Raw genomic sequence first — 22,371 nt, 5'->3', positions numbered from 1 at the left:
ATCAAAAATTTCAATATTCATCGAAAATTTCCAATTTCGTCAAAAATTTCAATTTGTGTGTTTATAGAAAATGAGAATTTTAAACTTCATTGAATATTTGAGTTTTCTTTAAATTTTTGAATTTTCATTGAAAATTTGATTTTTCATAAATTTTCATAGAAAATTTTAAGTTTCATTGAAAATTTGATATACATATATCAAAAATGTTAATTTTCATGGAAAATTTGAAATTTCATTGAAAATTTTAATTTTCATTGAAAATTTTAATTTTCATAATTTTCATTGAAAATTTTAATTTTCATAATTTTCATTGAAAATTTGAAATTTTATCAAAAATTGTAATTTGCATCGTAAATTTGAATTTCTATCGAAAATTTTAATTTTCATGGATAATTTGGAAATTTCATTGAAAATTTTAGTTTTCATAGAAAATATTAATTTTCATAGAAAATTTTAATTTTCGTCAAAAATTTCAATGTTTCTTGAAATTCTTGAAAATTTGAAATTCTTGAAAATTTGAAATTTTATCAAAAATTTAAATTTTCATCGTAAATTTGAATTTTTATCGAAAATTTCATTTTTCATTAAAAATTTTAGATTTCATCAAAATTTTTATGGAAAAAAATTATGAATTTTAACAAAAATTTTAATATTCATCGTAAATTTGAATTTTTATGGAAAATTTTAATTTTCATAGAAAGTTTCAAATTTTCATGAAAAATGTTAAATTTTTTTCAAAAATGTTAATTTCCATCGAAAATTTGAAATTTTATCAAAAATTTTAAATTGTATCAAAAATTTGATTTTTCATCGAAATTTGAATTTTCATCGAAAATTTTAATTTTTATCAAAAATTTAAATTTTCACCGAAATTTAAATTTTCATCGAAAATTTGTATTTTCATTAAATTTAAGTTTTTATCGAAATTTTCAATTTCTTCTAGATTTTTTTTTTACAATTTAAAGCTACTACAAACAAAACAGTACACTATTTCATGTTTCAAAATATGTTTTCAAAGTTGTATTTCATATATTACTATTTAAAATATTTATAAAATATATTTAGTGTTAACAATTTATTTGTTTAGAATTGCAGTTATTGTGTATCATTAAAGTGAATTAATTCTCCAGGATAATTAAAATAAATCCCAAAACGGATTTAAATTAAAATGAATGACATAATGATATCAACCCATTAAGATTTTAAATTTCCAATCATAAATTTAGTGAGCTTTTTAGGACATAGAAATTTCATTATGTTATTTCTATTTGGCGCCACGATTTTCTGCCAATTTCTCTTTAAAAATTCGCTTTAATTCTTCGGCGCCTTCCTCGTTTGTGTCTTTGTAATACGGCAACTCAGACATACGTTTGAGCCAGGCTAAAAATTTGGGAAATTTATATTCATCTATAGGTGCAACATCATTGACCGAAGTAATCGTAGCCACACAGCAAAAATCGGCAATAGTCATTTGATCGCCACACAAATATGGATGGTCTTGCAGAAAGCCTTCCATAATCTCCCAGCATTTTTGTATATAAGCAATTTTGTCTATGGAACAATCGGTAGAGCCAAAATACAAAATTGGTTCATAGAGAAAACGTAGACGGGCAAAAAGATGGCCCGAATCGAAATGAAGACGGGCATCAACTCGAGCTCGTTCCAACAAATCTTTAGGATACAATTTATCATCTTTGCCATATTTCCCTATCAAATATGCACAAATTGCATGGGAATCGTAGAGAACAGCATCTCCATCGACCAGTGTTGGAATAGTATTCAATTTGCATCAAAAATTTCAATATTCATCGAAAATTTCCATTTTCGTCAAAAATTTCAATTTTGTGTGTTTATAGAAAATGAGAATTTTAAACTTCATTGAATATTTGAATTTTTATCGAAAATTTGAGTTTCAATTTTCATTAAAAATTTCAAATTTCATCGAAATTTTCAATTTTCACCGAAAATTTCAATATTCACAGAAAATTTCAATTTCATAGAAAAACTTCAATTTCATAGAAAATTTTGAATTTTTATCAAACATTTCAATTTTCATCAAAAATTTCAATTTTAAAAAAAAATCTAAATTTCAAGTTTCATCGAAAATATAAACTTTTGTCAAAAAATTCAATTTGCATCAAAAATTTGAATTTTAATCAAAATTTTGAATTTTTATAAAAAATATAAATTTTCATCACAAATTTCAATTTTCATCAAAAATTTGAATTTTCATCGGAAATTTGAGATTTCATCGAAAATTTGAATTTTCCAAAAAAATCTAAATTTCAAGTTTCATCGAAAATATAAACTTTTGTCAAAAAATTCAATTTGCATCAAAAATTTGAATTTTCATCAAAATTTTGAATTTTTATAAAAAATATAAATTTTCATCACAAATTTCAATTTTCATCAGAAATTTCAACTTTCATCGGAAATTTGAGATTTCATCGAAAATTTTAATTTTCATCAGAAATTTCAATTTTCAAAAAAAAAATCTAAATTTCAAGTTTCATCGAAAATATAAACTTTTGTCAAAAAATTCAATTTGCATCAAAAATTTGAATTTTTATAAAAAATTTCAATTTTCATCACAAATTTCAATTTTCATCACAAATTTCAATTTTCATCAAAAATTTGAATTTTCATCGGAAATTTGAGATTTCATCGAAAATTTGAATTTTCAAAAAAAATCTAAATTTCAAGTTCCATCGAAAATATAAACTTTTGTCAAAAATGCAATTTGCATCAAAAATTTGAATTTTCATCAAAATTTTGAATTTTTATAAAAAATTTCAATTTTCATCACAAATTTCAATTTTCATCAGAAATTTCAATTTTCGTCGGAAATTTGAATTTTCATCAAAAATTTCAATTTTCATCAAAAATTTCAATTTTTATCGTAAGTTTGAATTTTCATCAAAAATCTCAATTTTCATCAAAAAATTCAATTTACATCGTAAATTTAATTTTCTTTATTATAAATGTTTTTTTTATTATTTTCGACCTCTCCAATTAAAAATTGTTGACAAAAACGAGCTCGACATCTTTTCATCAAAAATTTCAATATTCATCGAAAATTTCCAATTTCGTCAAAAATTTCAATTTGTGTGTTTATAGAAAATGAGAATTTTAAACTTCATTGAATATTTGAGTTTTCTTTAAATTTTTGAATTTTCATTGAAAATTTGATTTTTCATAAATTTTCATAGAAAATTTTAAGTTTCATTGAAAATTTGATATACATATATCAAAAATGTTAATTTTCATGGAAAATTTGAAATTTCATTGAAAATTTTAATTTTCATTGAAAATTTTAATTTTCATAATTTTCATTGAAAATTTTAATTTTCATAATTTTCATTGAAAATTTGAAATTTTATCAAAAATTGTAATTTGCATCGTAAATTTGAATTTCTATCGAAAATTTTAATTTTCATGGATAATTTGGAAATTTCATTGAAAATTTTAGTTTTCATAGAAAATATTAATTTTCATAGAAAATTTTAATTTTCGTCAAAAATTTCAATGTTTCTTGAAATTCTTGAAAATTTGAAATTCTTGAAAATTTGAAATTTTATCAAAAATTTAAATTTTCATCGTAAATTTGAATTTTTATCGAAAATTTCATTTTTCATTAAAAATTTTAGATTTCATCAAAATTTTTATGGAAAAAAATTATGAATTTTAACAAAAATTTTAATATTCATCGTAAATTTGAATTTTTATGGAAAATTTTAATTTTCATAGAAAGTTTCAAATTTTCATGAAAAATGTTAAATTTTTTTCAAAAATGTTAATTTCCATCGAAAATTTGAAATTTTATCAAAAATTTTAAATTGTATCAAAAATTTGATTTTTCATCGAAATTTGAATTTTCATCGAAAATTTTAATTTTTATCAAAAATTTAAATTTTCACCGAAATTTAAATTTTCATCGAAAATTTGTATTTTCATTAAATTTAAGTTTTTATCGAAATTTTCAATTTCTTCTAGATTTTTTTTTTACAATTTAAAGCTACTACAAACAAAACAGTACACTATTTCATGTTTCAAAATATGTTTTCAAAGTTGTATTTCATATATTACTATTTAAAATATTTATAAAATATATTTAGTGTTAACAATTTATTTGTTTAGAATTGCAGTTATTGTGTATCATTAAAGTGAATTAATTCTCCAGGATAATTAAAATAAATCCCAAAACGGATTTAAATTAAAATGAATGACATAATGATATCAACCCATTAAGATTTTAAATTTCCAATCATAAATTTAGTGAGCTTTTTAGGACATAGAAATTTCATTATGTTATTTCTATTTGGCGCCACGATTTTCTGCCAATTTCTCTTTAAAAATTCGCTTTAATTCTTCGGCGCCTTCCTCGTTTGTGTCTTTGTAATACGGCAACTCAGACATACGTTTGAGCCAGGCTAAAAATTTGGGAAATTTATATTCATCTATAGGTGCAACATCATTGACCGAAGTAATCGTAGCCACACAGCAAAAATCGGCAATAGTCATTTGATCGCCACACAAATATGGATGGTCTTGCAGAAAGCCTTCCATAATCTCCCAGCATTTTTGTATATAAGCAATTTTGTCTATGGAACAATCGGTAGAGCCAAAATACAAAATTGGTTCATAGAGAAAACGTAGACGGGCAAAAAGATGGCCCGAATCGAAATGAAGACGGGCATCAACTCGAGCTCGTTTCAACAAATCTTTAGGATACAATTTATCATCTTTGCCATATTTCCCTATCAAATATGCACAAATTGCATGGGAATCGTAGAGAACAGCATCTCCATCGACCAGTGTTGGAATAGTATGTTGTGGATTCATTTTAAGGAATTCTGGTGTTAAATGTTCTCCTTTAAGTAAATTTATCGGCCTGTTTAGGTGAAAAAAAAAAACAATTTAAGTAACAATTTCTTGAAATGAGTGCATTTTTGACTCACTTGCATTCCAATTCCAAATCTATTGCTTTAGCTGTTAGCATTACCGCCCTGGATGGTGGACTTAAAGTGGCCATATATAAGATTGGTTTGGTCATGGTTATATATTTTTTCTATTTATCTGTAATTAGAATTAAATACAATTAATTACATATGTAGAAATTTTTTGAATTTATAAGAAATTTTAAACTTTAAGAATTTTCTAGATAATTTAAATGTTTTTGCGTTTTTTTAGAAATTTTTAATTTTTTAATTTTTTAAATTCTTCTAGTTTATGAATCGAATATCAAATTACTTATATTTATCTTTAAGTACCAGTTATCATTGTCGATATTGATAACACAACATAGGCAAGTGCTTAATAGTATTCCTGAAGCAACTGCATAATAATAATTTTTGTGTACATATGTATACATTAGCTTTCATAATGTATGCATTATTATCTCCAAATTTCAAGAGATAAGATTGGTGTTTGTTTTTTTCGGATTCCGAGATCATACAAATTTTTGTATAAATGTTATAATTTTATACATAAAAGAGCAGGCACAAGTCTTTACACTTATGTAGTTATTTTTGCTACACTCGAATAAATTTGTTAAAAAAAATTAAAAATAAATATTTTTGAATTTTAAAATAAATCTTTCATTGGAATATGTACACAGAAAAAAATATTACCAACTAAAAAGTTGAAAAAAAATTAATTAGTACCATTAATTTTTAATCAGTAATCAGTGCTACACTCGAATAAATTTGTTTAAAAAAAATTAAAAATATATATTTTTGAATTTTAAAATAAATCTTTCATTGGAATATGTACACAGAAAAAAATATTACCAACTAAAAAGTTGATTGAAGTTGAAAAAAAAATTTTAATTAAAAAATTAATGAGTAACATTAACTTTTAATTAGCCTCGAAGAATAAGTCAGTTAAAAAATTGCTGGACTTTTTATACCCTCCACCATAGGATGGGGGGTATATTAACTTTGTCATTCCGTTTGTAACACATCGAAATATTGCTCCAAGACCCCATAAAGTATATATATTCTGGGTCGTGGTGAAATTCTGAGTCGATCTGAGCATGTCCGTCCGTCCGTCTGTTGAAATCACGCTAACTTCCGAACGAAACAAGCTATCGACTTGAAACTTGGCACAAGTAGTTGTTATTGATATAGGTCGGATGTTATTGCAAATAGGCCATATCGGTCCACTTTTACGTATAGCCCCCATATAAACGGACCCCCAAATTTGGCTTGCGAGGCCTCTAAGAGAAGCAAATTTCATCCGATCTGGCTGAAATTTGGTACATGGTGTAAGTATATGGTCTCAAACAACCATGCAAAAATTGGTCCCCATCGGTCCATAATTATATATAGCCCCATATAAATCGATCCCCCGATTTGGCTTGCGAGGCTGCTAAGAGAAGCAAATTTCATCCGATCCGGCTCAAATTTGGTACATGGTGTAAGTATATGGTCTCTATTAACCATGCAAAAATTGGTCGATATCGGTCCATAATTATATATAGCCACCATATAAACCGATTACCAGATTTGACTTCCGGAGCCTCTTGGAAGACCAAAATTCATCTGATTCAGTTGAAATTTGGTACTTGGTGTTAATATATGGCCTCAAACTCCCATGCAAAACTTGGTCGATATCGGTCCATAATTATATATAGGCCCCCTATAAACCGATCCCCAGATTTGACCTCCAGAGCCCCTTGGAAGAACAAAATTCTTCCCATTCGGTTGAAATTTGGTACGTGATGTTAGTATATAGTATCCAACAACCATGCAGGAATTGGTTCCTATCAGTCCATAATTATATATAGCTCCAATATAAACCGATCCCCAGATTTGACCTCCGGTGCCTTTTGGAGAAGCAAAATTCATCCGATTTTCTTGAAATTTGGTACATTGTGCTAATATGTGGTCGTTAACAACCATGCCTAACTAGGTCCATATCGGTCTATAGTTATATATGGCCCTCGCATAAATCGATCCCCAATCACACAAAAATTGGTCCATATCAAGTTCATAATTGTATATAGCCCCCATATAAGCGACCCCCATATTTCAATTCTGGCTCTCAACGTACCGTGCAAAAAGTCCATATCGATTCGTAATTATTTGTAGACTTAACTATACATAACTTTTTTGTCTAATATATACCACGTATGGACTAACTCACAATTTAGAAAACGATGTTAAGAAGTTTTAAGATACCACAACTCAAGTAATTCGATTGTGGATGACAGTCTTTCGTAGACGTTTCTACGCAATCCATGGTGGAGGGTACATAAGATTCGGCCTGGCCGAACTTACGGCCTTATATACTTGTTTAATTTTTAAATAATCATTTATTTCAAACATTCAATTTTTTAATCAAGGTCAGATAAGAAAGTAATTGAAAATAGTTACGTTTTTAATTCAAGAAATTTATTGAGTTTTGCAATCAACATCAATTAAATTTTTAATTGAATCAATTAAAAAATTAATTGAAATGTTCCAATCAAATCAATTAATTTTTTAATCAAATATACTATCATTTTCTTGATTGAAGATATTTCAATTAAAAAATTAATTGGAACAATTAATTTCATGATTGAATCAGACATTTTTTGTGTGTAGTTATTGGACAAGCTTAATAATGTGGTTTGCACAGATTCATCGAAAAATAACAAAACAAAATTTTCATAAATATAACGTAAGATTTCATAATTATGATGATAGTTTTAATTGACGAACACATTCATAATATTTAGGAAAGTTTTTATCTTGTGGTATGTTTTAATTTAATCCCATTAAAATTTGGATGGAAAATATATAACTCATGGTTTGGTGTTTGAAATTATGTGTTTTAAGAAATTCACCGCGAAATCATGCTGATTTCCATCATAAAAATTAAATATTACCTTAGCTAAATTTTGATCTTTGTGAAATTTTAAATCGAACTAAATTTTCAAATATCATTTGTAATAAGCTAAGGGTCTGTACAAATTCGTACTCCAATATTATACGAGTATTACGTGTGCTGCTGTCTAAGTGTCATTGCTTGTAATTTTGCATTATAGTCTTATTTCAAGCTTTCACTATAAATAACAATTGTATTTGTTTTTTTTTTGTCTTTTTCTAAACTATTAAGAACACAGTAGAATAATTAACTAAGCGAAAGGGAATTAGTGAAAAAATTACATACATATGTAAATTTGTAATGACAAAGTAAGAATATTACATATACGTAAATGTAATATAAGCAAGTATATATGAACATTAAGGTGGGGGCGATTTATAGGTATTACAATAATAAAATTCGGTTATGAAAATGATTATAAGATAAAAAAAAAAAACAAGTATATACGGCCGTAAGTTCGGCCATGCCGAATCTTATGTACCCTCCACCATGGATAAAGTTGTAACATCTACTAAAGACTGTCATCCACAATCGAATTACTTGGGTTGTGGTAGGTCTTGCCAATGGCAAGGTATATTAAAAGTTCTTAACATAGTCTTCTAAATTGTAAGTTAGTCCATACGTGGTATATATTGGACAAAAAAAAAGGCAGATTATATACCTATATAATTCAGTTCTTGACCTGTATATATAGTGAAGTCTACAAATAACTACGACGCGATATGAACTTTTGCGCGGTAATTAGAGAGCCATAATTAATATATGGGGGTCGCCTTATATGGGGGCTGTATAAAATTATCAACCGATATGGACCAATTTTTGTGTGATTGGGGATCGGTTTATCTGGAGGCTATATATAAATATAGACTGATATGAACCAATTTTGGCATGTATGTTAGCGACCATATACTAGCACAATGTATTAAATTTCAACCGATTCGGATGATTCGGCTCCAGACGTTAAATCTGGCGATCGTTTTATATGGGGGCTATATATAATTACGGACCGATATGGACCAATTTTTGCAACCACGTACAAAATTTTAACCGGATAGGATATATTTTGGCGGGATTGTTAGAGACCACCTACTAATTCCACGTAGCAAATTTCAACCGGATCGGATGAAATTTGCTTCTCCAAGAGGATCCGCAAGCTATATCTGGGGATCGGTTTATATGGTGGCTATACGTAAAAGTGGTCCGATATGGTCCATTTGCAATACCATACGGCCTACATCAATAACAACTACTTTTGCCAAGTTTCAAGACGATAGCTCACTTCGTTCGGAAGTTAGCGTGATTTTCACAGACGGACGGACATAGCTAGATCGACTCAGAATTTCACCACGACCAGAATATATATACTTTATGGGTCTTAGAGCGCTATTTCGATGTGTTACAAACGGAATGACAAAGTTAATATACCCCCATCCTATGGGGTTGAACATTTCTATCCATGTTCAAATATTCACTTCGATTCTAATTCCAATATTCACGACAAAACCGCGATCGTGAAAATTTGGTTTCGTGAATTCCACGGTCTTTTTTTGGACTTTTATTTAATCAGCTCATAGAAAAAAATTTCACGAAAATTTTTCCAATTAAAGTCTAAATTGAGTTTTAAAAAATATGCAATTAAAAATTTAATAGATTCAACAAATATTTTAATTGGAACAAAAATCAATCACAAAAATATAGTATCAATAGTATCAATTAATTTTTTAATTGGATCAATTAATTTTTTAATTGACTTTCAATTAATTTTTTTTAATTTATACTATCATTTCTGGGATTGAAGACATTTCAACAAAAAAATTAATTGGATCAATTAATTTCGTGATTGAAGACAAAAGATATTTTTTCGTGTGCTTGGATGAAAAAATCAATGTCTCCAAATTAATTTTTTAATTGAAATGTCTTAAATCACGAATGTGATAATATCAATCACAGTTTTAATTGGGTATAAAAACATACTTGATTAAAAAATTAATTGATTTCATTGGCAAATTTAATTTAATTTATTAATTGATTCAAATAAAAATTTAATTGATGTTAACACAATTATACATTATTAAGATATTACATTATAGTCTTAAGTATTTAACAAAATTTTCAAGAATAACAAAAAAGCATTGTAACCCATTGTAACCCAAAAAGGCTCAATAAAGAAAAAATATGTCTTTAATTGATGTTGATTGCAAAAATCAATTAAATTTTTAATTAAAAACGTAAATATTTTAAAGCACTTTCTTAGCTGACTTTTTCCCATCTCAACATATTCCAAATACCTTAACTGCTGACATTTTTTCAGTTAAAGACAAACAAAGAGAAGATATTTGTAATTTACTTTCTGTTGACCGGCAGTAAAAGCCTATCGGAGCTACATGAAAATGGCCCTTTAGTGTTTTTGTTTTGATTTAAAAATTAAAAAATGTGAATTTTTAATGAAATTGGAATTTTCAATTTTTATCGAAAATTTGAATTTTCATCGCAAATTTGAATTTTCATCGAAAATTTGAATTTTCATGGTAAATTTAAATTTTTATCAAAATTTTGAAATTTGAGTTTCTTAGAAAGTTGAATTTTGAATAGAAAATTTGAATTTTGATTATAAATTTGAATTTTCGTCAAAAATTTTAATTTTGTAAGAGGAACATTCCCAAATGGTTTCTCCATAAGGAGTTAGCATAAAGGGTCCAAAATTGAGTTATCTCTCCCAGCCAGATCTATACTAAAGGCTCTGGAAAGGTTCATTCGCCCGAACCGAAACATGTACAGTCCAGGCGTGTATAGATTTGTATCTGGCGTTTTCTTTTCAATGGCTCTATTAACCATGTTCCTTAATCTATATCTATCCATAAAGCTCGAAAAATAATTGTATAATTAGAAAAAAATTCAATTTTAATAAAAAATTTGAAATTTCTTGGAAAATTTTAATTTTCATCAAAAGTTTAAAATTTCATAGAAAATTTGAATTTTCATTACATTTGAATTTCCATCAAAAATTTTAATTTTCATCGACAATTTGAATTTTCATCGAAATTTAAATTTTTATCGACAATTTGAATTTTCAACGAAATTTAAATTTTTATTATATTTGAGTATTCATCGAAATTTTCTTCTAGATTTTCTTTTACAATTTAATAGCTACGGCAGTTAAAGCCTAATGGAGCTACATGAAAATGACCATTAGTGTTTTTATTTTGATTAAAAAATTGATTGTTTCAATTAAATTTTTAATTAAAATGTCAATCAAATTTTTAATTTCTTCTTCCAAGATTAAATTAAAAAATTATTTGTATCAATTTTTTTATTAATTGCCAAATTTTCAGCTTCAATCAACTGTTTAATTGGAAATATTTTGGTTATATTTTTTCGTGTGCAGTTAAATTTGTCAAATTCAGTAGGGTATCACATAGTCAAAGCCCGGTTTAATATATTTCCTCACTTTTTTTATTTTTACTTTAGTTAATTAAATTTATTATCCATATACTGCGACATTTATTGTATATGTAATAATTTATTTAAGAAAAAAAATCGCATGTTTCTCGTTTAATGTGGGTTTCAAAATCAATTAGACAGTGTGCACTAAATGTACGTACATACGTTACCATTAAAAATGCGTCTATTATTACTCTATTCCCTTACTTTGTTGAGTTTTATTTGTTTTCATTTTTTGTTATCTCCCCTTTTATTTATATATTTTTCCCATATTTAGTTTATTTTCACTTTTATAGCAGGGTGCAATGTGACAAACTTGCATACATCAGTACATACGTATACATGCTATATATCATGTGCGGGATCTGTATGGACCGACACAAACACAACACACATACTCCAAACACTATCATTTTTTGTTATTATCGAATTAAATTGTTTTTACTTACTTTGCACTTTAGTTTATTATTGTGTATGTATATTTTTTCTATTGTTTATTAAATGTGATCAGACCGGAGTGATTTTATGCGAAAGATACCTTTTAAAGCGACTGTCAGTTGAGAACTAAATTTTAAAATTTCGAAAATGAGCAACGAACGAGGAATAGATTGTATTTGTATCTGTTGCAAGTGTTTTGGTTGTGCTGTCTATGTTGGCGTAGTCAATGGCAATTATAGTGTTGCCGTTTACAATTATTTAGGAAAATATTATAGTAATGTTACGAATTTGATAATTATAGATATAAGCTTATTTAAATTAGTTTCCGTTAATTTAAAATTTCAAATTGTAACGATAAAATTTCGCTATCACTTGTTGGAATCATCTATTCATTTTCTAGTATTTTCCTGAATTTCTTTTATGTTCTTTTGTTTGCTTACCGAAATGTTAGTTCTTACTCTCTCATAGAATAACAACCCCTTTGCTTTGTTATTTTGCTTTCTCATTTCATCTCATTGTCTATTGTCATTGTTGTTGTAGTAATGCGAGCATATATCTATGTGAGTGTGTATGTGTTTGGCAGCCACCAGACGAATTACTTAATGGTCGTAGATCCTTCTAGCATTGTCTAAGAATGTTCTGGCGTTGCCAGAATATTGTAGTGCTACCAGAATGTTCTCGTATTGCCACACAGTCATATATAAAAGCGCTCGCATGCTGCTAACGAGTCAGTCTTAATTAAAGCGTCAAACGAATAACTTCAGTGTGAACGAATTGTAAAGTGTGAAGTCAAAGTAAATAAATTGTAGATTGTCGTTATTCAAAAGAACTGTGTTTTAATTGTCGGGTAATTAAAAACGCCTAAATATAAAAACGTAACAATTGGTGTCGGAAGTGAAATAACGAAAAAATAAGGCCCAGCTTCAAAAGCGTCTACTGGAAGAGTTTGAACGGCGTAATATGGACATTGCGACGCATGAGTTTGATTATAAGGAAGACATTGATGAATCAATACTCGTCAATACAAGCAGTGTAGAAACTCCATCTGTGGCTTCGAGTGTTGTGGATTACACCTCAATGCTCAATGTTTTGAGCAAAATGATGGAAGAGAATTCTAGAAAACTGGAAGCAAATTCTCTAAAAATGGAAGAAAATTCTAGAAAATTGCTGGAAGAAAACGCTCTAAAAATGCAAGAAAATTCTAGAAAAATGATGGAAGAAAATTCTCTTCTTTTGGTGGAGAAATTTGACGAAAATTCTAGAATTCTTAATGAAAAGTTACAACAACTTTCGGAAGGTATGGAGAAACGCGTAGACCACATTGAAAGTCAAATTGTGGAATTGGATAAGAAATTTGTGGTTCACGATGAAAAATTTCTACACCTTGAGAAAAAAATGTCAGAACTAGAAATGAAAGGTGGTCCACTGCGCGTAATCGAGGGCCCAAAAATCAAAACTCCTGTTTTTTATGGTTCATCTTCATTTGATGTTTTCAAATTCCAATTTGAGACGGTGGCATCCAGAAACATGTGGAATGACAACGACAGAGCAATTGAACTTCTGTTGGCATTGAAGGGTAATGCTGCCGATGTAATACAAAGTATCCCAACTTCTTCCAGAAATAACTATAAGGAAGTAATAGCTGCGCTACAACGCAAGTACGGTGGAGAACATAAGCAAGACATCTTCAGAATGGAATTAAGAGGAAGAGTCCAGAAGTCAAATGAGACTCTACAAGACTTTGCAACAGAGGTTGAGCGGTTGGTGCTTTTGGCATATCCAGGAGAGAGTCACCCACTTGTGGACCGCATCAAAATTGAGACCTTTGTGAATGGCATTCGAGACCCAGACATAAAATGTGCAACATATGCCGCACAAAAAGCTACATTCACAGAAACAGTGACATTTGCACTTGTACAAGAGACTGCGAGATTGCTGGCACGGCCTCAAATTCACAAAGTACGCAGAGTAGAGACCGAGTGTGAAGAATCGAAATCGGTCATTGAATTGGTAAAAGAGGCTCTAAAGCAGATAATGCAAGAAATGAAGCAGCAGGCAAATAAATCTAGAATAAATTGCTATAACTGTGATAAGGCTGGACATCTTTCCCGGGAATGTAAAGCGTGGCGTAAAACGTCGGGGTCAATCTCGCCATCTCCATTAAACAATAGTCAGAAGAAGCCGACTACAAAGCCAAGCGACTCAAATTCAAATTTTGCGGATAATAGAAAAGGTGGCAAACAAGTTATTCATCAAGCCTTGACACGACGGCATTGCAATGTAGAAAACGGACGCTACTCGAAGGCTGAACCATAGGAGACAGTTGTAAATGTCAGGCAGCTACACATCGAATCTGGCACAGACTGGTCAACAGAGCAACGTAAAGATCCCATTCTGAGAAAAATTATTTCGGCAAAACAAGAAAATAAGAAACCCAGCAAGAAAGACATCGCAGCCGAAAGTCCACTGATGAAAGCATACTGGGCTCAATGGGATAGTTTAGTTCTAGTCAATGGATCCCTGCAACGTAAATGGGAAAGCGAAGATGGCAAGAGCAACCGAAATTTGATCATCGTACCGGATTCCAAAATAAGAGACGTTTTGGCGGAGTTCCATAATGGTCCCAGTGGAGGTCATCTGGGAATAACCAAAACCGCCGAGAAAGTGAAGCAACGATTCTACTGGGTTGGATGCCAGAAATCAATTGCTGAATGGGTAGCCAATTGCGAGAAGTGCATGAAGGCGAAAGGTCCAACAAGGAAAAGTCGAGGTCCTATGCAAGAATATAGACCAGGAGCCCCGTTTGAAAGAATAGCAATGGACGTGGCAGGCCCTTTCCCAGTAAGTGATTCTGGAAACCGTTATGTCCTTGTGGTCATGGATTACTTCAGCAAATGGCCGGAGGTGTATGCAATTCCAAACCAAGAGGCAAAAACGATTGTGGATGTGGTCAACAAAAACTGGATATGTCGCTACGGTGTGCCGTCCGAGATTCACTCAGACCAGGGAAGAAATTTTGAATCGGCCATATTCAAAGAGATGTGTGAATCCCTTGGTATCAAGAAAACGAGGACTACGCCATTACATCCACAATCCGATGGCATGGTAGAAAGGTTTAATCGCACTCTGGAGGAACATCTTCGAAAAGTAGTGGACAACGGCCAGAGGGACTGGGACGAGCATATACCAAAGTTTTTGCTGTCGTATAGATCTGCCATTCATGATTCCACCTCTCGAACACCGGCCAATGTTCTATTCGGAACTGAGTTGAAGTTGCCTGGAGATCTGATATTCGGCGCTAAACCTAATGAGCTCGCCATGGAAGAAAACAGAAACGACATCCCAAACACTTTCGGTGAAGTTCACGAATCAGTGCGCAACAAAATAAAAATGGTCAGCAACAGAATGAAGGCGAGATACGATCGTGCTGTAAATACTGAGGGCTTCCAAGAAGAAGAATTGGTTCTGCTATTTAACCCGCAACGAAAGAAAGGATTGTGTCCTAAACTGCAAACACAGTGGGAAGGCCCATACAAAGTCATCAAGAAGATCAATGATGTTGTATACCGGATTCAGAAGGACAACAGCCCTAGATCAAAGATGAAAGTTGTACATCTGGAACGATTGTCTCCTTACGGAACAGGTTCTGTGCCTGTTCGGGACGAACAGGCTTAAGCGGGAGGCAGTGTTACGAATTTGATAATTATAGATATAAGCTTATTTAAATTAGTTTCCGTTAATTTAAAATTTCAAATTGTAACGATAAAATTTCGCTATCACTTGTTGGAATCATCTATTCATTTTCTAGTATTTTCCTGAATTTCTTTTATGTTCTTTTGTTTGCTTACCGAAATGTTAGTTCTTACTCTCTCATAGAATAACAACCCCTTTGCTTTGTTATTTTGCTTTCTCATTTCATCTCATTGTCTATTGTCATTGTTGTTGTAGTAATGCGAGCATATATCTATGTGAGTGTGTATGTGTTTGGCAGCCACCAGACGAATTACTTAATGGTCGTAGATCCTTCTAGCATTGTCTAAGAATGTTCTGGCGTTGCCAGAATATTGTAGTGCTACCAGAATGTTCTCGTATTGCCACACCGTCATATATAAAAGCGCTCGCATGCTGCTAACGAGTCAGTCTTAATTAAAGCGTCAAACGAATAACTTCAGTGTGAACGAATTGTAAAGTGTGAAGTCAAAGTAAATAAATTGTAGATTGTCGTTATTCAAAAGAACTGTGTTTTAATTGTCGGGTAATTAAAAACGCCTAAATATAAAAACGTAACAGTAATAAATAAGGATTGTAATAGAAGTCCATAAGATTGATTTTAAATATTTGGAACTTTTGACCTTTTGTAAATTTGGAAAATTCAATTTTTAAACTATGAGCTTTTAAATGTTGAAAATTTCCTATATGTTGGTAAATGTCCATATAAAACCTACATCACATTCCATTTTTAAAAAGTCAACTACGACGATTTTAAAATGTCGATTAGTCGAATGGTAAATTTTCGACTTTTGTATACGCAGAAAAAAATATTACCATTTGCAATTAAAAAGTTTATTCAAGTTGAAAGCGTACTAAATTAAGAACTTAATTGATACAATTATATTTTTAAATTAAATAAATTAACAAATAATGTCAATTAAGAAAATGATTGAAAATGTTAAAATTTTTAATTTAAATATTAATGGACCCAATATGCCGAAGAAATCATTAAACTTTTTAATCAAGTATATTTATAACCTAAAATACATAGTGTTCAGGGTATAATAACTTTAATCTGCCAAAACATATGCCGACCAGAAATATTGAATTTAGAACCCATAAAATATATATCGTCTTGGTAGCAATTATTAACTGAATTTGGAAAAAATCGTATAAAATTGAGATATAGCTCCCATATATTTATATCGCCCATAAATGGGGTCAGATTGCACTTTTTAACGAAACGATCAAACTAGAACGAAGAACGTATTCTAATCAGGGTTGCCACTGTTGGTATAATTCTACCGAAAATGGTAGATTTTTATTGTTTGGTAGATTGATAGAATTCTTGATGTTTCGGTAGAATTTTTAAAATATTTTTTTCTATAGAAATAATATTTTGACGAAAATAAAAGAAATACAATTTTGACAAAATTTTCTACAGAAATAAAATTTTGACAAAATTTTCTATAGAAATAAAATTTTAACAAAATTTTCTATAAAAATAAAATTTTGACAACATTTCTATAGAAATAAAATTTTGAGAAAATTTTCTATTTATAGAAATAAAATTTAGACAAAATTTTCTATAGAAATAAAATGTTGATAAAATGTTCTATAGAAATAAAATATTGGCAAAATTTACTATTAAAATAAAATTTTCTTCTGATTATTAATTTTGTTCGGCTTGAAATTATATAGAAATAAAATTTCTTTGACAAAATTTTCTATAGAAATAAAATTTTGACAAAATTTTCTATAGAAATAAAATTTTTCGTTTTTTTTATTGTTGGTTTGTACTTCAATCATATTTGTTGTTTTGATCTCAGCTTTAAAACCATTGCGTTGACTAAACTACAAGAGTAGCTTAACCAACAGAGGAAAATAATGTTTGTCAAATTTATTTGGGCAAAGCCCTTTAGACTGCAAGATGGTTGGATGGACGCATGTTTCGGAATTACCAGATTCCTCATCAGCATCCTCTACATGCAGCAAAACTATCAACCTATTATCAGAATAAATTCGGGTAGTTCACTAAACCCAAAGTGAACCACACTCGAACCGTCCGAAAAAAGGTTTATGATAGTTGGCCTTTGCCTAAATAAATCTTTGTACAAATATAATACAATTTTGACAAAATTTTCTATTAAAATAAAATTTTGAAAAAATTTTCTATAGAAATAAAATTAAAAAAAATCTGTGAAAAGTTTTCATATTATTGATTTAGATATCGCTCCCATATACATATGTATCGCCCGATTTCCTCAAAATAGGCCATGAAACCGTTTTTTATTAACCGATATTGCTCAAAGCTGTCACTAATTAATTTTCTATAGTAAACCTGCAAAATATCATCCAAATCGGTGCAGATTTATATATAGCTCCAATATATATGTATTACCCGATTTTCAGAATTTTGGCCACAATACTCAAACTTCAAATTTAGATGTATTAGCCGATCTTATTCAGACTTACATAAAGCTCTTACATAAATATATTGCCCGATTTTAACAAATTTGGCCACATTAGCCACACTAATTGAGCGATTTCCGATTGAATTCAGTAGTAGTGGCCTACACAAAAACAATTTTCTGATTCAGTCACGAAATTAATTGATCCAATTAAGTTTTTAATTGAAATGTCTTCAATCACAGAAATGATAGTATCAATTAAAAAATTAATTAAACGTCAATTAAAAACTTAATTGGTCCAATTAAACAATTAATTGATACTATTAATTTTTTGTTTCAATTAAACAATTTGTTGAATTAATTAAATTTTTAATTGAATATTTTTTAAAACTCAATTAAGACTTTAATTGGAAAATTTTTCGTGAAATTTTTTTCAGTGCACTAATTCTGTAGATGTAAAATCAAGTATAGCTCCTAATTTAAAAACAATTTCAATTAAAAAATTATTTGGAACAATTAATTTCATTACTGACTCATTTTTCTGTGTAGAGTACATCCTTTTTGTTGATACCTATGGTCGCGCTCAGAGGCTCAGAATGTGCTGGAATACTGTCCGCAGAAGGCATTCGCTACAGATGAATACCGACAGGCAAACGCACACCATCTCTGTCATACCATACAAACTAATTGGTAGACTTGATTGATATATAAAAAAAGACACTTCTTTTATTTATAAAATTCTATTGCAGAAATTCAAGTTAAATTGTTCACATTTTCAATATCGATTTTCACAAAGAGCCTATGGCATCCTGAAAGGTTTTTTTAGGTAGTGACCTATTTTGCTACCTTTCCCTTGCGATTTTCTTCTAATTTTTCCATTACAAGTTTCTGCAAACCTTCAGCACCATCATCATCATAAAATGACTTGGAACGCATACGATTCAACCACGCATATAATTTCGGATTCATCTTCTCATCAATAGGAACATTGGTAACCACAGCGGATATGGTAGCAATACAACAGATATCGGCTATAGTCATTTCATTACCACAAAGATATTCATGCTTCTCCAAAAGATGCTCCAAAGTCTCCCAAGATTGTTTTATAGAATTCATTATTTCCTTGGATAACTCATACGAACCATGGTAAAACACAGCAACATACATTAAGCGCATTGGTGAGAATAAATCACATGAATCGAAATGCAAAATTGCATCTACAAGGGCACGGTTTGTCAAATCCTTTGGATACAAATGATCGTTTTTGGCATATTTCTCTACAAGATATGCACAAATGGCATGCGAGTCATAAATAATAGATTTACCATCGACAAGTGTTGGTACGGTATGTAAGGGATTCAATTTAAGGAAATCTGGCTTTAGGGTTTCTCTTCTCATGAGGTTAATATGTCTGTAATAAAAAAAGAAATTTGAATTTGTGTCCCAGTCGATTTGTTTATTGTTTTTCACATTTTCACATTTTGTCAAAATTTTATTTCTATAGAAAATTTTTGTCAGAATTTCATTTCTATAGAAAATTTTGTCAAAATTTTATTTCTGTAAAAAATTTTATTTCTATAGAAAATTTTGTCAAAATTTTATTTCTAATGAAAAATTTTGACAAAATTGTATTTCTATTAGAAAATTTTGTCAAAATTTTATTTCTAAAGAAAATTTTGTCAAAATTTTATTTCTATAGAAAATTTTGTCAAAATTTTATTTCTATAGAAAATTTTGTCAAAATTTTAGTTCTATAGAAAATTTTGTCAAAATTTTATTTTTATAGAAAATTTGGCAAAATTGTAATTCTATAGAAAATTTTGTCAAAATTTTATTTCTATGGAAAAATTTTGTCAAAATTTAATTTCTATAGAAATTTTTTTCAAAATTTTATTATATAAAATTTTGTCAAAATTTTAGTTCTATAGAAAATTTTGTCAAAATTTTATTTCTAAAGAAAATTTGGCAAAATTGTAATTCTATAGAAAATTTTGTCAAAATTTTATTTCTATAGAAAATTTTGTCAAAATTTTATTTCTATAGAAAATTTTGTCAAAATTTTATTTCTATAGAAAATTTGGGAAAATTGTAATTCTATAGAAAATTTTATTTCTATTAGAAAAATTTGTCATAAATTTATTTCTGTACAAAAATTTGTCAAAATTTTATTTCTATAGAAAATTTTGTCAAAATTTTATTTCTATGGAAAATTTTGTCAAAATTTTATTTCTATAGAAAATTTTGTCAATATTTTATTTCTATAGAAATTTTTGTCAAAATTTTATTTCTATAGAAAATTTTGTCAAAATGTTGTTTCTATACAAAATCTTGTCCGAATTTTGTTTTTATAGAAAATTTTCTCATAATTTTATTTCTATAGAATATTTTGTCAAAATTTTATTTCTATAGAAAATTTTTTCAAAATTTTATTTCTATAGAAAATTTTGTCAAAATTTTATTTCTATAGAACATTTTGTCAAAATTTTATTTCTATAGAACATTTTGTCAAAATTTTATTTCTATAGAAAATTTTGTCGTAAGTTTATTTCTATATAAAATTTTCTCAAATTTTTTTTTCTATTGAAATTTTTTTCAAATTTACTTCTTATAGAAAATTTTTTCAAAATTTTATTTCTATAGAAAATTTTGTCAAAATTTTATTTCTATAGAAAATTTTGTCAAAATGTTATTTCTATAGAATTATGTCGTAAGTTTATTTCTATATAAAATTTTCTCAAATTTTTTTTCTATTGAAATTTTTCTCAAATTTACTTCTTATAGAAAATTTTGTCAAAATTTTATTTCTATAGAAAATTTTGTCAAAATTTTATTTCTATAGAAAACTTTGTCAAAATTTTATTTCTATAGAAAATTTTGTCAAAATTTTATTTCTATAGAAAATTTTGTCAAAATTTTATTTCTATAGAAAATTTTGTCAAAATTTTATTTCTATAGAAAATTTTGTCAAAATTTTATTTCTATAGAAAATTTTGTCAAAATTTTATTTCTATAAAAAATTTTGTCAAAATTTTATTTCTATAGAAAATTTGGCAAAATTGTAATTCTATAGAAAATTTGGCAAAATTGTAATTCTATAGAAAAATTTGTCAAAATTTTATTGCTATTAGAAAATTTTGTCAAAATTTTATTGCTATTAGAAAATTTTGTCAAAATTTTATTTCTATTAGAAAATTTTGCCAAAATTTTATATCTATAGAAAATTTTGTCAAATGTTTTTTCTATAGAAAATTTTGTTAAAATTTTATTTCTATAGAAATTATGTTAAAATTTAATTTTATGGAAAATTTTGTCAAAATTTTATTTATATGAAAATTTTGTCAAAATTTTATTTATATGAAAATTTTGTCAAAATTTTATTTCTATAGAAAATTTTGTCAAAATTTTATTTCTATAGAAAATTTCGTCAAACGTTTATTTCTATAGAAAATTTCGTCAAACTTTTATTTCTATAGAAAATTTTGTAATTTTTTTTCCATAGAAAATTTTATCAAAATTTTATTTCTATGAAAATTTTGTCAAAATTTTATTTCTACAGAAAATTTTATTAAAATTTTATTCTATATAAAATTTTTATCAAAATTTTATTTCTATAGAAAATTTTGTCAAAATTTTATTTCTATAAAAAACGTTGTCAAAATACCTCAAAAAGTATCGATCTTCTTTTAGATCTTTTGGTGTCGGTTCAATAAATATATCTTATAATTACCTGTATTCCAAATCCACTCCAATGTACTTAGCCAGATATATTACCGATCTAGAAGGAGCACTGACCGGGCTCATATATAGAATTAATTTCTCCATTATTTATAGTGTTTATCTGTATTATTTAAGAATAAATAAACATTTTAGGTATAGACAAATGATTGACTTTTCTGATATTCATAAATACCTGATATGGGCCCTTTTGACTGAAAGTCTTTTGAATAATGGTTTCTAATTGCAAGCCATAGAGGATTTATATAAAAATTGCAGATTGCACATTGTTTTTAAATCTTTTCTTATCTCAAGGCACAAATAATGACTTAAAGCATTCTAAATTTGATACATACAAAAGGTGCAGCAGGTTATAATTATAGATTTTTTGAGAACACAAACAATTTTTTTTAATTAAACATCAAAATACTATATTCACTATATGGTATATACATACGAGTATTGTTTACTACATAAAAATCCCATGCAATTTAATTTCAGAATTCGTTTAAATTCTAGTACTAAACAGACAATCAAGATTAAAATGGTTTGTAGTATCATTTTGGAAATGCTATCATCGATTTTTTTAATGTGATTGAATTTGGAAAAAACACTGAATTAAATTTCGATATACTATGTACTATCTCCTTTATATACACGAAGTATTGGAAGTTATGTAAATTTTGAAATTAGTCGTTTTTGCTCTTTACCCTTGACTATTGCACTGAGTTGATCAAAAATAAGTAGCAAGGTGCTCTAATATAACCTGCCGAAATGTTGGTTTTTT

The 22,371-nt window shown here is 28.1% G+C and overlaps 3 protein-coding genes across 3 annotated transcripts; all 3 read right to left on the bottom strand.

The window, feature by feature from the left end:
- Positions 1-990: 990 nt before the first annotated feature.
- On the bottom strand, positions 991-1,789 carry LOC142240136 (glutathione S-transferase 1-like; the record flags this gene model as incomplete). Its single annotated transcript, XM_075311846.1, has 1 exon — positions 991-1,789. A coding segment is annotated over one exon (525 nt), but the record flags the coding sequence as incomplete, so codon positions are not given.
- Positions 1,790-4,040: 2,251 nt separating this feature from the next.
- LOC142241239 (glutathione S-transferase 1-like) lies at positions 4,041-11,911 on the bottom strand. The gene is made up of 3 exons (XM_075312978.1): positions 11,760-11,911; positions 4,959-5,076; positions 4,041-4,891 (listed from the first exon to the last, which is right to left on the bottom strand). Exons 2-3 carry the CDS (start codon positions 5,051-5,053, stop codon positions 4,315-4,317), a joined length of 672 nt encoding a protein of 223 aa, XP_075169093.1. The 5' UTR covers positions 5,054-5,076; positions 11,760-11,911; the 3' UTR covers positions 4,041-4,314.
- Positions 11,912-18,570: 6,659 nt separating this feature from the next.
- Positions 18,571-22,113, bottom strand: LOC142239188 (glutathione S-transferase 1-like). The gene is made up of 3 exons (XM_075310954.1): positions 21,781-22,113; positions 21,598-21,708; positions 18,571-19,281 (listed from the first exon to the last, which is right to left on the bottom strand). Exons 2-3 carry the CDS (start codon positions 21,690-21,692, stop codon positions 18,705-18,707), a joined length of 672 nt encoding a protein of 223 aa, XP_075167069.1. The 5' UTR covers positions 21,693-21,708; positions 21,781-22,113; the 3' UTR covers positions 18,571-18,704.
- Positions 22,114-22,371: the final 258 nt, after the last annotated feature.

Source organism: Haematobia irritans, chromosome 5, assembly GCF_050003625.1.
Source record: "Haematobia irritans isolate KBUSLIRL chromosome 5, ASM5000362v1, whole genome shotgun sequence".
Classification (NCBI taxonomy): Eukaryota; Metazoa; Arthropoda; class Insecta; order Diptera; family Muscidae; genus Haematobia; species Haematobia irritans.
Note: the sequence above shows the minus strand (reverse complement) of the source record. Positions and strands in the feature narration are given on the sequence as shown.